This window comes from Poeciliopsis prolifica, unplaced genomic scaffold (assembly GCF_027474105.1).
Source record: "Poeciliopsis prolifica strain line A6 unplaced genomic scaffold, Auburn_PproV2 SCAFFOLD020, whole genome shotgun sequence".
In the NCBI taxonomy this organism is placed as follows: domain Eukaryota; kingdom Metazoa; phylum Chordata; class Actinopteri; order Cyprinodontiformes; family Poeciliidae; genus Poeciliopsis; species Poeciliopsis prolifica.
The window spans coordinates 6,531,720-6,546,774 of record NW_026562395.1 but is presented as its reverse complement, the minus strand read 5'-3'; the positions used below and the strand labels follow the sequence as shown (position 1 = coordinate 6,546,774).

Here is a 15,055-nt window from a genome sequence, read left to right as displayed (position 1 = left end):
TGTTTCTCTTGCTCTCTGGTGACATCTGGCGGTCAGAGTGGCCGATCTTCTCCTTCCGCTCCAACCCGGAGGATTTGAAGAGAGCCAGAAACTCCCGGGAGGAAACGGGATCTCTTGTCTGTCATCCATGCATTAGTCATCTCGGGGAGCCACAGTTGTCTTGATTACCATCTCCTGATTCAGTGGCCTCTCGTTCCTCTGCCAGTCAGGCGCGCAAAAGTCAGGACTGAGTCAGTTGATCCGTGTGCACCAAGCGGTAACCGAACCTGGCCCAGTTGGGTCCGCGAGAATGCAGAACAAGATGCGGGGAGCGGATATGAAGCGGTGCTGAGGTTCTAAAATGGCAGCTAGGATGGCTGACCGATCAATGAGCGTTTTTATAAGTGAAGAGACATGAAAATATTCTTGTCAAAGCTACAAACATTCATATTGATTTGGTTTTCTTCCAGGAAAACCCTTAATGAAGCTGTTGTTCGTTTGGGGACAATAAAAACAAACTTTTCATCGAATGAAACGTCTCGTTGCTCCCGCTGCTTTTTCACTGTCGCGTGACCCGCCGGCGCTTACTTCCGCCCCTCGCGGGGAGTCCGCTTGTGCGGCGTCACGTTGCCATGGTGAGCATTCTTTGTTTTCCTCCCCCACAAAAGCACAACCTTCCCCCCTCACACCAAGTGAAAGGTTGTGCTTTCAGGTTTGTATAGAAGCGTTTTTGAAGGAAGACTGGGAACCAGTGTGGCTTGTCGATGAGCAGACAGAGGTTTTCTGAGGCAGCAGAGACCAGCTAACCCGTCTGCTGTCTGTTCGCCCTGTTTACAGGTGGGTCACTGAGCCTGCTAGCGCCGCCATCTTTTTAATTACTCTGTTCATATATATATATATATATATATATATATATATATATATATATATATATATATATATATATATATATATATATATATATATATATATATATATATAGCAGCTGTTAGAGCTCAAACCCGTTTGATTTATTGTTGGAATAAGTTTGGGAGGAGTCTGTTTGAATCTGATTATTTGGGGTCAACAGAAGCAGCCGAGGAGGGCCGTGTTATGATTTTATTGCAGAGCAACACAGTAGACACCACTACGCCCACCACCACTCTGAGGTCAATCAGGCTGATGACTTCAAAATAACATGCATGTTTGTTGACATGTCCGCTTCCTGTAAGCTGTTGGTGAAACAAGACGTTTCCCCGAGCGCTGACGCGACGTTGTATTTCAAGTAGCGTGGGAAAATATCACGTTATGAGCAGAATAATCTGACGATGGAACAAGTACTTTCTCATCAATATCAAGGAGGTACTGACTTAAAAACAGGCCCTGTTGGAAAAGTTACTTGTAAGTTAGTTTTGTTTTTCTACTAATATTATTCATTTACAAAACCAAAGGACCAGATTAGTCCTTGTACATCTCAAGATATTTGCGCCAGACCAAAATGACTTTGAGATTTGCAGATTTTTATGCTGCCAAAGAGTTCAAAGGTTATTCTTCAGCTGATTTGTGTATTTTGATGTCAATGAGGTGTTGTTGATTCCTCGTCTTTTAAATTGCACTGAGGTAATGTCTTTTCCAAGTTTTCCTTTAAAAAGAATTAGATTTTTTATCTCAGGTGTCTCCCAAGTTTGTCTCAAATTAAATGAGTATGATTCTGTAACATTTGAGTGTATAAAATGCAGATAGATTCACTGTCATTGTTTTCTTTTGCTAATATCTTGTAACTGTCACTTTAGAGGTCTGAATTACAGCCTCCATAGTAAGGAACATGCGCCACATACGGCTGAGAGAAAATAACCTAAGATACTGCTCTATTGGTTTGTATTATTATCACAGTTTCCAAGTAAACAAGAGAGAAATTACTCTTTCAACTGGCAAAACATTGATGTACAAAACAAATCATCGGTTCTGGCTGTGGTGGAGTTTTCTTCCAGTTAAAGGGGAGGTTTTCCTCCCCACTGTCGCCACATGCAAGCTCGGTATGAGGGATTGCTGCAAAGTCGGCGACACAATGCAAGCGATTTTCGCTCTGCCCAGGAGGAGTGAATGCTTCAGGTCGTAATCTGCTTTTTAACCAATCTGAGTTAAAAAGTCACTTGGTCACTACAGTCACTTGGACTTTGCATATTATTGGACTGAAATGACTTCTTTTTGCAAAAAGTGCCTCAAGATGACGTGTTCTGAATTGATATAAATAAACTGAGTTGAATTGAACGTCTTGCTGAATCTGTTGACATTTTTCTCCCCTTCATAAAATATTGTAACTGATTCATTGTGGGGAACTAACTCTATAGACAATGACTTCTCTCCAGTTCAGTTTATTGAGGCTGACTGGAAGTTCAAAATCTGAAATATCTTCCAAAGCTTCTAAAACACTTCATGTATCCTGTCAAATCTCTGGTATATAACTTTTATATAAAAAAAGGTTGTTTTCTTTTTACACATTTGTTGACAGTATGTTATGAGACAAATTTGTCTCATAACATACCCTCTGCCTTTTTCCAGTGCTAACCAGAAACAACCAATCAGAGCCAGGAGGCGTGTCCTAATGCTGCTAATCATGCCCACTAAATGGCCAAATATTTTGTGAGTTCTCAGACTAGTTACCATGGCCACCGATAGCTGAATGCTTTTTCTGTAACTGTAAGTTTTTTCTCCTTATCCACAAGGGTGATTGACGGCGCTAAGCCCCTCCTCCTGGCTCTGATTGGTTGTTTTTGGTCGAGCAACGGCAGGCCTGGAGCTCAATCTTTTCACACATTATACGTGTCATACTGATGTCATGACATGGTGACGGTTTTAACAAATATGTGAAAAGCTTTTTTTTTCTTCTTTAATAAAAGTTACACACTGCAGCTTTAATGGGCATTATCAGGTAACACAGAGGTAAATTTGTTGTGTATTGACATGAAATTCTGCATTTCATTTCCAATTTTATTGGGAAAAAAGTTATATTTTTAAGTATATCATAAAAAGAAATAAAAAATCTGCCTTGCTGTTTAAAGAAATGCTTACAGATGTATGTTCTCTTGCATTTACAATCAATTCTAGGACGGCATAACAGCAGTGCTGCCGTGGGACGCTACATCAACTCATTTATGTTGAATCTCCAAGCGTTTTCATTTTTCCTCCGTCACCTCCACCTTTCAAACCTCTCTCCATCAGGCTCTCAGGGACGCCAGAATGAGCTGGTCGGTGGCAACGGGCCGTCTGCAGGTCCTCCAGATCTACCGCCTGCTGCAGTGGATCCACAAAGGAGAGAAGGAGGAGATCCAGAAGATGGTGAAGCTCGGGGTGAAGAACCTCATCAACCTCACCGAGCCACAGGAAGGCCTGGGGGTGCTCCACCTGGCGGTTTCAGCCAACAACAGCGGTGAGGAGCTTCATCCTCGCTCTGTCTGATTGTAAATTCGCCGCTTCGATCAAACAAGAACTCGAGTTGCGTTTCACGGGTGTGAGGGTTTAACATTTGTCAACTGAAGCAACGTTTTATGAGAACAAACATTCAAGCGCGATCACGGCGCTCCATTTCTATTTCTATGTAACAGGAAAGTTGTATTTATTATACTGAGGTAATTTGAGTCGATGCGTAAAACCTTGGAAACTTCACTCTAAATGATTTGTTTGGTTTGTGGTAGGGAGGAATGGCCAGTGACACGCATGTTAGCTCTCATGCAAACAGAAAATGGAAGCAGACTGGCTGGATTTTTAATTAATTAATAATTTTTTTATTTGTTAGTCATTGGTGTTTGCAACCTGGGTTTCTGTTGCACACAGTTCCGCGGGCGCTGCGTGTCAGCTTCGACGTCCGTCTGAGTGTCTCTGTTGCTCTGTCTCCTCGCAGACCTGGTTGAGTTTCTCCTCTCCCTCGGAGCACATCCTGACGTCCAAGACAAGATGGGCCGCACGCCCGCCATGCTCGCAGCTGAGCTGGGGAACCAGGAGATTTTATCGCTGCTCTTCCAGAAGCAGCCTGACATGACCCTAACGGACGTGCAGGGCAAAGGTGGGCAGAGAGTGAAAACAGACTGAAATGTTCAGGTGTGATTCAGGCTGAGAGTTTGCAGAAGAACGAGTGAAGAGCTGGAAGCTCTTAAAACGCACAAAGTGTCACGATGACAAATTTTGCTGTGCGATAAATCGCCCCGGTGATTACTGCGATAGACGATGACATTGTTATTTCAAGACCGTTTTCAAGGGACATATTGATAACGGTGAAATAATCCAAAGACTAAAAACCTTTAATTATGTAAAGAACACTTCACATTGGAACTGGAATAACCAAAGTAAAACATGACAGCCAAACACAGTAAATAAAAATAGGAATGAAAGCCACATGCGACCAAAACTCAGAAATAGAATGGACTGTGATGTGTCATCAGTAAAATATGAATCATCACAATGGAAAGTTTTGCTTATTAATATATTAATTGCTTTCTGCAACAGGCTCGGCGGTAACTTTTATGGTCGTTACAGAGGGTATGTAGTGTTAATCCACTGAAAGCTAACTTTAGCTTTTTTTCCCCTGGCTATTTCAATATTTTTTTTCTATTAAACTGCTGAGTGCAGACGTAAGCATTTTGCTCATTTGAAATGCTACAGAACCCAGACGCTCCTGTAGGAGCCCTTCAACAAACTCCAGGATTAATTATAGATGGAAAAATGACCAGGCTTCTATAGCATATGTTGAAATAATTCTTTTCATGACTAAATTACGGCTGAATGTAAAAAAAAAAAAAAAAGGAAAAACAAAGGTAGAATTTATTTCAGTTAGTTTGTTTTCAAGGTGCAGAGCTGCTTTTGAACATGGTGCAGAGGTTTTTGATAAGTTACGGCTCGTGGTAGCCGTAGATAATTCAATGTTTTATCTATTGCAAAATCAGTTTTCCATGTGTAAATCTGACTTAAAATGGGGAAAAAAATCTTTCATTCACATTATGATTTAGAAAATTGAAATCAGATTAAGATGACCTTTAAACAGGTACTAAACAGAATTTCCATTAAGCCAACATGTTTGTGTTTGTTGTTGGTCAGATGTAATATTCTAACCTTAAACGTTGCATTTTTATAACCCGTGAACTGAAAATCATCATAACTAACAGGAAGAAAGGCATAAAAACATCACTAGGTGGAATTAATCCATGTAATATGTTTCACTTAATGAGTTGAATTACTGAAATAAATACATTTTTAATGCTATTCTTATTTAATTAAATAAAACCACACTGAAACCACACTTAAATATGTGGTTTCCGATCCAGGCAGGCAATTTGACCCTGCATGGCTCACAGAGAACCCATAATCATTTTTTTAATTTTGTAGTCAATGAGGAGATTTTTATCTTTTATTCTTCTCTCTTTTTAGGTTTTGTCAGGCAAATGTTGGCTCACATCTCAAGAACACGCGTGTTTACATATTGATGAGAAAGACAATCTCAGAGGATCCTTTCAAATAACCTGAGGCTGTTCTTGCTTTACCGAGAGTTGGCTTCAATGTTTGGACTTTTGTGTCCAAACATTGAATTCACGGCCGCAAAATGTCCTGTTTTTGTTGCGTAGCGTGCGGCTGCGTGTGTGAGTCTAATTACAGATCAAGCCGTCACAGCGACACTCTGATATGGAACCTGCTCTGTAACCTGATAGCGCTGCTCGCTCCCCAGAGGCGTGTTCAGCCAAAACGCTCCGCTCGCATCCCCAGGCTTCTCTTCAAGCATTTCGATCCCCACACAGTTTTGATTATTGTATACAAGTTTGAAAAAAAAAATACAAATTTAAATTATTTTTAATTAGCACCTGGTTATTTTTCTCAATTGGATCTGAATGTAAAAGTGAAGATAGATATTTAGCTCTGGCAACACTTGAACTACACAAAGAGTAAGAACCGCCCAGCCTCTCTCACCACCTCAGATGTATTTATTTTTTGTCAAATTCCAAATGTAAATGATACTTCTGTCATTTTTAAACTTTTGTTTTTGGCTTCTTCTTATTATTTTTTTTTATCTCATTTGTGACTCAGGCGTGCTATTCTACTGCAGCTACCCCACCAAGCGCCACGCCCGCTGCCTAGAGCAGGCGCTGAAGAACGGGGCCGATCCCAACAACATCTCTAGTAGCGGGGTTCACGTTCTAAGCATGATGTGTGAGAAAGCTAATGAGTGCACCCCCTTGTGTCTCACCCTGCTGGATTCTGGTGCAGACCCCAACGCGGCCAATGAGGTAGAAAACCCCCCCAAAAAAGACGGAAACGTGACGGAAACAATTTGAGAAACAATGGAGAAAAAGCCATTTAAAGTGTGATTTTTTTCTGCCCAGACAACAGGCGTGACGGCGCTGATGGAGGCTGCCAGGACGGGCTCCCTGCCAGTTCTTCGGCAGATCCTCAGGAAAGGTGGAGATCCGAACACCCTGGACAAAAACGGTTACAACGCAGTGCACTACGCCGCCCTGAGTGGCTGTTTTGAGGTGTGGTAACTAGAACTTTTTCTCTCATTTTCGCTTTTTGTTGGGTTGCAGTCCAAGACGCACTGATCCGATGTCGGTATCTGCATTAGTCCCAATATTGAAAAGACATTGTAGACTCTCACACACTATTGCTTTTGATTATAAATAAAATAATTGTTTTTCCTGGTTAGTGGAACTCGTCCTGCGGAATGGCTTTTTAAAAAAATGAATAAATTATGAGAATGATAAATTGTATTTATATTTGATAATTGTCTTGGCACTTCAGTCCTATTAAACACCAGAACCAGAATCTCATTTTAGGTAATTTAGGTTTGGACAATCCATAACACGTAACTGCGATGTTTCCCATCCTTCAGGTAATCATGGTGCTGTCAGGATTTGCAGCAGATATGAGTGTGATTAACAAGGAAAGCTCTACGCCCTTACACTACGCTGCCGCCGCAGGCAGTGTCCCGTCCTGCAAGTTCCTTGCTCAGAGAGGTAAGCCGCGACATTGCAAAGCGTCTCCAGTTTCAGTTTCAATCACCCAAAGTATTTGTTCATCTCTGGAAGAGATGTTAGGTCTCTGGACGTGTCCTCCGGAGCTTTGAGGATTTTGGTTACAGAATGAAGAATAGCTCTTTTGTGTGTTAGCATTGCAAGCTTATATCTCTGCTTTGACGCATGTGGAGGCAGGAAATTAAATCAAACAGAGCAGAATGCAGACCTGAATTAAATTAGGTAATGCGATCAAGTGGGTTTTTTTTGTTGTTGTTGTTTTTTTCATAGAAGTGTGCTCTGTGTTCAGGTTGTAACCCCAAAGTGAAGAACAAGGAAGGTTTGCTGGCACGTCAGATTGCCAAAGACTGCGGACTCAAGGCAGCGATCAAGGAGCTGAAGAAAGCAGAGAGGGCATTTGGGAAAACCAAAAAATCCACTGGTGGCGGCATGACGTCAGATCTCTGGGCCCTGATCTTTCACGATTGGTCAAACGAGTACCAGGCTGAATTAGTGGAAGCCTTTAAGGAACAATTTGGCTTTGCTAATTTAGAAACCTTCAAGTCTGTGTTAGAGAACCTGGGCGCTCCGGTTGAACCAGACCAAGTGGAGATGGTCTTCTCAGCACATGACAAGAAGGGAGAGGGCCTGATCAACGTGAATGACTTCATCAAAGGCACCAAGTACATCAAGAAACCCTTCCGTCTCACTGTGTACACGACTCAGAAGAAGAAGAAAGAAAAGGGGCCTAAGATGAAGAAGAAGAAGAAAGGCCCATTTGTCCTTCCCATACCCATTTGCACCCTTGTGCCGGAGCTCAAGCCCCGACGGCCTGATGGCGGCCCGCCTAACTTTATGATTGAGAAGTACCACAACTTGACAGACGTTCGCCGCTTCGACGACGAGCACCCGCCGGTTCACCCCATAGTCAACGACTCATGGTGGTACATAGAGAAGCCAAACAAAGTTTACATCAACATGAACTACTGTGTGAGGAACGGAGATTTGGAGTCTCTGGACCTCGCCTTCAACGACGGCGTACCTGTGGACACTCAGGATGAATTTTACAAGACCCCGCTGATGGAGGCATGCATCAGCGGCAACTGCGAGTTGGTCAAGTACCTTCTAGAAAAGGGGTGAGTAGCCACACCCGGCATCCAGATGTTTCCAGTCCAGGCTTGTCAGTGTTGAGACACACCCCAAAACAATGTCACACAAAACCCCAAGAAAATATGTTGTATGTACAAATACTGTTAAAAAGCTCTGTATTTGTTTTTCACTGGTAATTTCTACTAATGGTTACAAGAGTCAAAGTCAAGTCAAGATTATTTGTGTGTTACATTCCGGCAAAAAGGTAGTCCAGAGTGCTTTAAGTCATAAAGGCACCATACAAAATGCATTAAACTTTACATTTTGTCAAATGCCATCATCGAAATCGTCAAGCAAATACCCGTCAAATATGTTCATCAATGTTCCAGTTACTACTAATCAAAGCAAACTAAACAGGTGGGTCTTAAGTCTTGACTTAAAGCTGCAGTATGTGACTTTGACACAAATGTGTTTTTATTTTTCATATTTGTTATAACTGTCACTATGTTGGAAAAACATCTTACTATTTCAATAAAACTGTGTATCCCTGTCATTGGTGGCCATGGTAACTGGCCTTAGCATTCATGCCAGGCTATGTTATGATGAACCAGCAGAGAGAAAGGGGGAGGGTGTTAGCGGCATGTACACAAGAGTGATTAATAGCACTAAGACCCTCCCGCTGCCTCTGATTGGCTGTTTCTGACTGGGTGGTGTATTTCTGCAGTGACTAGTGGGCGGAGGCAGAGTATCTGGATTTTTTTCACATCTGTCTTTTGTTACACTGTGACGACAGAATGATAAGTTTAGTAAATATGTGAAAAACTTTTTTTTTTCAATAAAAGTTACATACTGCAGCTGTAAAGGAACTCAGTGTTTCAGCATCTTTGCAGTTTTCTGGAAGTTTATTCCAGATCAGTGCTGCATGGAAGCTGAATGTCTGCTTTCTGGTTCTGGGGATGCAGAGCAGAACCAGAACCAGAAGACCTGGGAGATCTGGAAGGTTTTGGTACGGCAACAGTGTATTTTGAAGTGAAATCAGCGATTTAAGAACTATCAGAAAGCAACGTTCTATCCGACATGCAGCATCTTCTCAGTAAGTAATGAGGTCTCACTGAACAACTCCAACTCCCACCTTGCGTCCCACAGGGCTGATGTGAACATATGCGACCAGTTCTTCTGGACGGCGCTCCACCACGCGGCCAACGGGGGATATTTGGAAATCGTGGAGCTTTTGGTGAATGCCGGGGCCAACGTCAACGCAAAGGCCCTCAACGACGGCACGCCGCTCATGAGAGCCATCGAGAGCTCCAGCTTCTCCTGCGTGGAATTTCTCATCAATGCCGGGGCCAAAGTCGATTCAGAGACCAAGAAAGGTACGACGCAGTCTGAACATTAAAACGGTTTCGCTTTTTATTTTAAACTTAGGTTTGAATTTATAGATCTTATCACTGTGCATCAACACAAGTGAAAACAGCAGTAGGAATAAGAAAGAAATCTGCTTGTTATTAAGAGCGCCCCTTACTGCTCAGAAGCTCTACAGAAAAATGAAAACAACGATAACTGCATTCATTCATCTTGGCCTCGATTTTTCTTCCAGGAGTGACCTGCCTTGATGTGGCCAGACACTTTGGAGAAACCGATATAGAGAGCCTGGTCCAGGAAAAGGTGAATGCTCTCCCAGACCCCAAAAAAGTAAAACTTAAACCTGCTAAAAAGTAGCCCTGCCGTTTGACCGCGGCTTACATTAAAAACTTTCTGCATGAAACTTTTGATGTGTGACACTGACGCTTTGTGTGTGTTCGTTCAAAGAGTAAAGTAGAAATAAATAATTGAGTTTGACATCTCTCAGAACACAAAGCATAGAATTAGACGGAATAGATCCATCTGGCCTTATGAATCAGGGACTTTGTAACTGAAACTTGAGCTAGATTTTTTTTTTTTATATCAGGACTTATACGTATGTTAATATCAGATTGGTGCACCTCTATTTATATGATAGCGTTTTAAGTAAGGTCATCCCAAACCTGTATCTGATGTATTTGAAAGGGAAGGGAGAGTGGAGAGTTTAGGAGGGTGGACTGGTCAGGTTTGGAAGTTGCTGGTGATGAAGAAAGTTGAGGAAGAAGAGGAGTCTTTAGGTTGCCAGTCATGGATTCCTCCAGTCTCCTGTTGAGCCGGTGGTAGAGAGGAAGGATTTCAGGTAGGAGTGTCACAAAGGAAGATGTGAGCAAAGGAAGTGGGGAAACATGAGGAAACAAGGAAATCTACAGAGCTAGAGGTGGTGAGAGGTTAACACTGAAGCGATGAATAACCAGCAGCTGATGATTTGTATGTGTGTGAGAACATCCTGATCCTCTGTCAGAGGAAAACACACACCAGATAAAACTGACCAAATTGAAATCACAAAAAGTCTCTGATCGGGGACGCACCATTTTCGAAAAAAAACTTGAACTTTATCAATAAAAGCTTTTTTGCGTTAGGATGAGGTGGATTGTGTTTCGCAAGACTGCAGTGAAGACACACGAGTCTCGTGATCGTCAACCGGACGTTAACTACTGGCGGAAATGTCAAAGTAGATGACAGGAAGTGGTAGGACGGTGGTTTGTTTTTGTTGTTTTTGGACAATGTCCAGACGGCTCCACCAGGGCGCTCACCGCGTCGCTCCATTCATGAAAAGCTGTGTGTTATTCCAACATGTTGAATCCGTAGCTGTTCTGTAAAATGATCGACTCCAAATTTCCCTGAATCGCAGTATACATACCCGCTCCCAAGGACATGGGGCTTGTTGCTCCAACGCCGGAATAAGACGCCCAAGTCTCCTGTGATTGGTTGCTGGACATCCATCTCTATTATGATCCTTGTTGACTAATCATGTGAACAAGCTTATTCACATGTGACTTTAAGTTAATTTCTTATTTAATGGAGACACCACAAGTGTTCTTTTGATATTAACAGAATTTCGACAAAAATGTGCACACAATTGTTAATGGAAGTACAACAATCCCAAAATTGGTCAAGTCTTTCATTGCACTACATTTATTGTTTAGCAATAAATAAATGTATTGTTGAAGAAAGTTCTTGTCATTGCTGAGAATAGACTAAAACTGTTTACTAAGAACAGAAAGAATTCAGCCAAAAAGAATAGAAACTGTACAACTTTCTCCTATTGAGACCTTTTCTGTGTTACATTTGTTTTGTTTTAAATCACTTTGTTGTAAAAAAAAAATAACCTACAGATCATGGAAAGGGGAATTTTAATACATTAGCTTTTTCTTTTTAAATTCACGTGGCCAGCACTGGCAGCAGTTGGTGCAATAAAAGAGAAGAACTCTTCCTTGGCGTGTCAAAAGTTTAAAAATCCAGAAGAAACCTCGGAAATGTAGTAGAAATGTTGGACAGACGGGAATGTCCGTCGTCTGTTTCTCATCACGGTGTAATTCTAGCTCTCAGCCTGTTAGCATGATCTGCGGTCTGCTTATCAACACTTCAATCATGTGCCTGCACAATCAAGTAAAACTAGATCTTTAAAAATATACACCTGCATGCGTTTCTTCCAGAGGGGACTTCATGTTATGTTTTTAGAGTCGTTTCTGCTAAGTGGTCCTGCATGTCCAGTAAATGTTCCACACAGCTGAGTTTCTAAGGTTACTCCTTCGATGTTGTTACTGATACTGACACCATTTTGAGATTTTTCTAGGTGGTTTTAAATAATTCAAGATGAACTGATTTATTCATGAAGGATTAGATTTAAACTCTCGCTAAGGAGAAATAAGTGCATATATAGTAAATTATACAGTAATTCAGCGTAAATGAGAAACTCGTGTAGAGTTATTTCACACAGCGTTTTATAAGTGATGCTTCAGGACTGCAGATGGATGAATCTCAGACTCCAGCCTCAGTCCACTTTGGGAATCCCCTCCAAACACTTGAATTGTCTTTGCTTTATAACCCCCAGATTGCTGCGGCTGCCTCTGTTGTTTGTGCAACTTCCATCGCCATGCTCATACTCACTGTGTTTTCACACCTGATTGTTTGGTAGGCTCCTTTCGATTGGGCACCAAAGTTGCAACATTTGTTACCATTTCAGCTGGTGCGCTTCACCCAGTATTTACCCAGAATGCCCGGCGGTATCGTCCACTTCCTGCTCGTGGAGTGATCTCCGGTCCACTTGGCCTTCCTATATGCATTCACCAGGGTTTTCAGGCGGATCAGAGTTCACTTTTTTTGGTCTGCACCACTATGGCTACACGTAAATAAGTTCACCTTTCTGGTTACTGAATCTATTAAAAGTGTCTCTTTATGAAATAAGTGTTTATTTGGAAAATGCTCTTAATTTGATGAAGTGCACCGTCTACGGAGCTGCTCCACACCTGCATCCTGCACTTTATTTCCTCAGAGTTGAATGCCATGTTGACTGTTAGAGAATCAGAGCCACGGCGAGGGGCTTTCACAGGTGATTTACTTTGGAGTAGATGAGTAGCTGACACAGGGACCCAGTGGAGACGATGCAAATCATCTGAGGCCAGGCCTAGCTAAAATACGGCTGCAGATAAACAGCCTTCAGCTCGCCGAACTGGAAGAGAGTGCATCTATTAATTCTCTTCATCTTCAGGCAAGAAAAGCTGGGTTTAGCGCCGGCCTCCATAAATAATCCCGTAGTGTTTCTATAACTCGAACTACCCTGAGTTTAAACTTGAGTCCTTAGTCTTTCATTTATATTTTTATTGTATCATTTTTGTGCCTAGTTTTACTCACTGATTTGTCTTTTTCAGCACGATTTGCTCTTTCATTTTTTATTTTCTTCTTTAACTTTTGATTTTTTTTTGTTTTTATCTTTTCAAAGATATTAACACATTTTCTCAGACATTAATCGGCACCTTTGTGTAGTGGAAATATAACGAGGGGCGGGCAATATGGACTTATTTTTATCAGAATGTTTTATGATAACTAAAAAAGTGACAATAAGAAGGTAATTGCATGGCTGTGACTGTGCGTCAACAGGAGTTACAGGCCTACAAACACAAATGAGACATAAAGAAATGTGATTTATACCTCTAAAATTGACACAGTGACTGAATTCAATCATATTTTCGAATTTATTGATCCACAATTATTGCACAAGCGATTTAGAAAAATTGTTACGTTAACAAATGAACAATAGTCCAGTAGTCTGGCGTTAACAGTCCAGACAATCCTGTCTGTATTCTCTACATCCTGACAACACAGACAGCTTTAGGGGGGTTTTAAACAATAATTGGAATTTATTGTTACAATAATAACCCAAAATCTTGTAAGTACTTTACCTCAATAAACTGTAAGTAATGCCCACCTCTAAATATTACCAAAGATGTTTTATTTTTTTCCCTTTCTACTTTACCTGGTTAACTTTCTTAAATCACATTTTGTCCTGAAAAATGCAAACATCCTGTGTGTCTGATCTTCAGTGCCTATGAAAACTATTCACTCCTTTGGATGTTTTACCCTCGAATTGCTTTTACAAATTAATCCTGGTCAACAGCATTTGGCTTTTCTAAGTAGAATATAATATTTTTTGCAAACATACTTTTAACGTCAAAGTGAAAACTTTTGTGCAAAAGATGACAACTAAATAAAAAGATGTGAGTTTAAGCAATTCCATAAATGTTCACCCCAATTGATGTCACTGACCTGATTCAACAAAGGTCCCTCCAATTGGACTCAGTAGTCTCACAATAGTCTTTAGTCAAAAAGCTACATTTAGTTGCTGAAAATTGATTTGTAAAAAGCAATTTAAAAAAAGAAAGGTAAAACATGGAAGAGAATGAAGACTTTTTTCATAGGTACTGTGAATATTTGGTTAATTTGTGATATTTCTGCTCCATTGATCTCATTCCTCTTGCTGCTCTTTACGTCAGTTCTTGGTCATTGCCTTTAGGTGGCTGCTGCAGGGAGTGCTGTGCGGAGAAAGACTTTGACTGGGACATCAGGGAGGACGCCCACACAGAAGAACTCCAAAAGCATCGTCCTCCATAACAGCAGGATCACCGCAGGACAAACCAACACAGCAGATATTAGCTTTGTGCCAAAAACAGTACGTTTGGTTACACCGACGCTAAACAACCTTGTATATAACAGCTAAATATCGACTACATTATGACTTCTGTTGTTCCCTGAAAACTCCAACTCTGATAGTTTATTTTGTTTGTTTGTTTGTTTGTTTCAGATTTGGGGTGAACCGCCCACCACCAGCCAGCTGATGTCAAACATAGCAAGTCGGAAGAGTCGCATAACCCTGGAGGTGGACTTCGACGACTTGTTGATCCCTTTCAGCCAGCGCTTCCAGAGAAGGATCCTGGAGATAACCAAGCCAAAGACCAAACTGGAGGAAAGCCAGAGACAGAGACAAGTCTCCTAATTATGTTACTCTGCTTATGTTGTCATCATCGTTGCCTTATTATTATTGTTATTATTATTGTTTTTGACAGCTAATATGAAAAACGACATTCAGCAGTTGTTGTTTTTTTGTTTTTTTTTTTACCAACAACTGAATCAAATATAAAGCCATGCAGATAATGAGAGTAATCAAGTGAAAATAAAAGGTTCTTTCCTCTTATGTCTAAATGAAGGGACTGTTTGTCTTTTTCGTTTCGATTTTAGGACTTGCTCTTCTGGTATCAGTTTCCAGTTTGGCCACAAATAGCAAAGAATGCAAAATTGTTCCGTAGTATTACAAGAAAAGGTGAGTAAGGAAGAATTGCTATGTATATTGGAGTATGTCGCTGCTAGCTTGTCGCAGCTTGTTTTTTCTCAAAGTTCTTTCCAAAGCAGCTTAAGATCCGCCATATTAATTATGGGCACGTGTTGCTCTCGCGTTGACTGAGATTCTTCCGGTACATTTCCTACCGGGCCAATCAGCGAGAAATCCACGTCATTCCTCTAATGACGTGGATTTTAAGCTGTAGGCTTCTTCCGCTACGTCGAAATGACGCATTACGCCAGGTTCGCGGGTTGGGTCAAAATGTGAAACTTCAAAG

The 15,055-nt window shown here is 41.2% G+C and overlaps 1 protein-coding gene across 1 annotated transcript; it reads left to right on the top strand.

Annotated features, from left to right (window-relative positions):
• ankef1a (ankyrin repeat and EF-hand domain containing 1a) lies at positions 1–14,579 on the top strand. The gene is made up of 11 exons (XM_055044349.1): positions 1–816; positions 3,181–3,388; positions 3,860–4,021; positions 6,031–6,230; positions 6,327–6,476; positions 6,833–6,956; positions 7,264–8,089; positions 9,189–9,415; positions 9,640–9,707; positions 13,957–14,112; positions 14,245–14,579. The coding sequence occupies exons 2-11, from the start codon at positions 3,199–3,201 to the stop codon at positions 14,434–14,436; spliced, it is 2,295 nt and encodes a 764-aa protein (XP_054900324.1). The 5' UTR covers positions 1–816; positions 3,181–3,198; the 3' UTR covers positions 14,437–14,579.
• Positions 14,580–15,055: the final 476 nt, after the last annotated feature.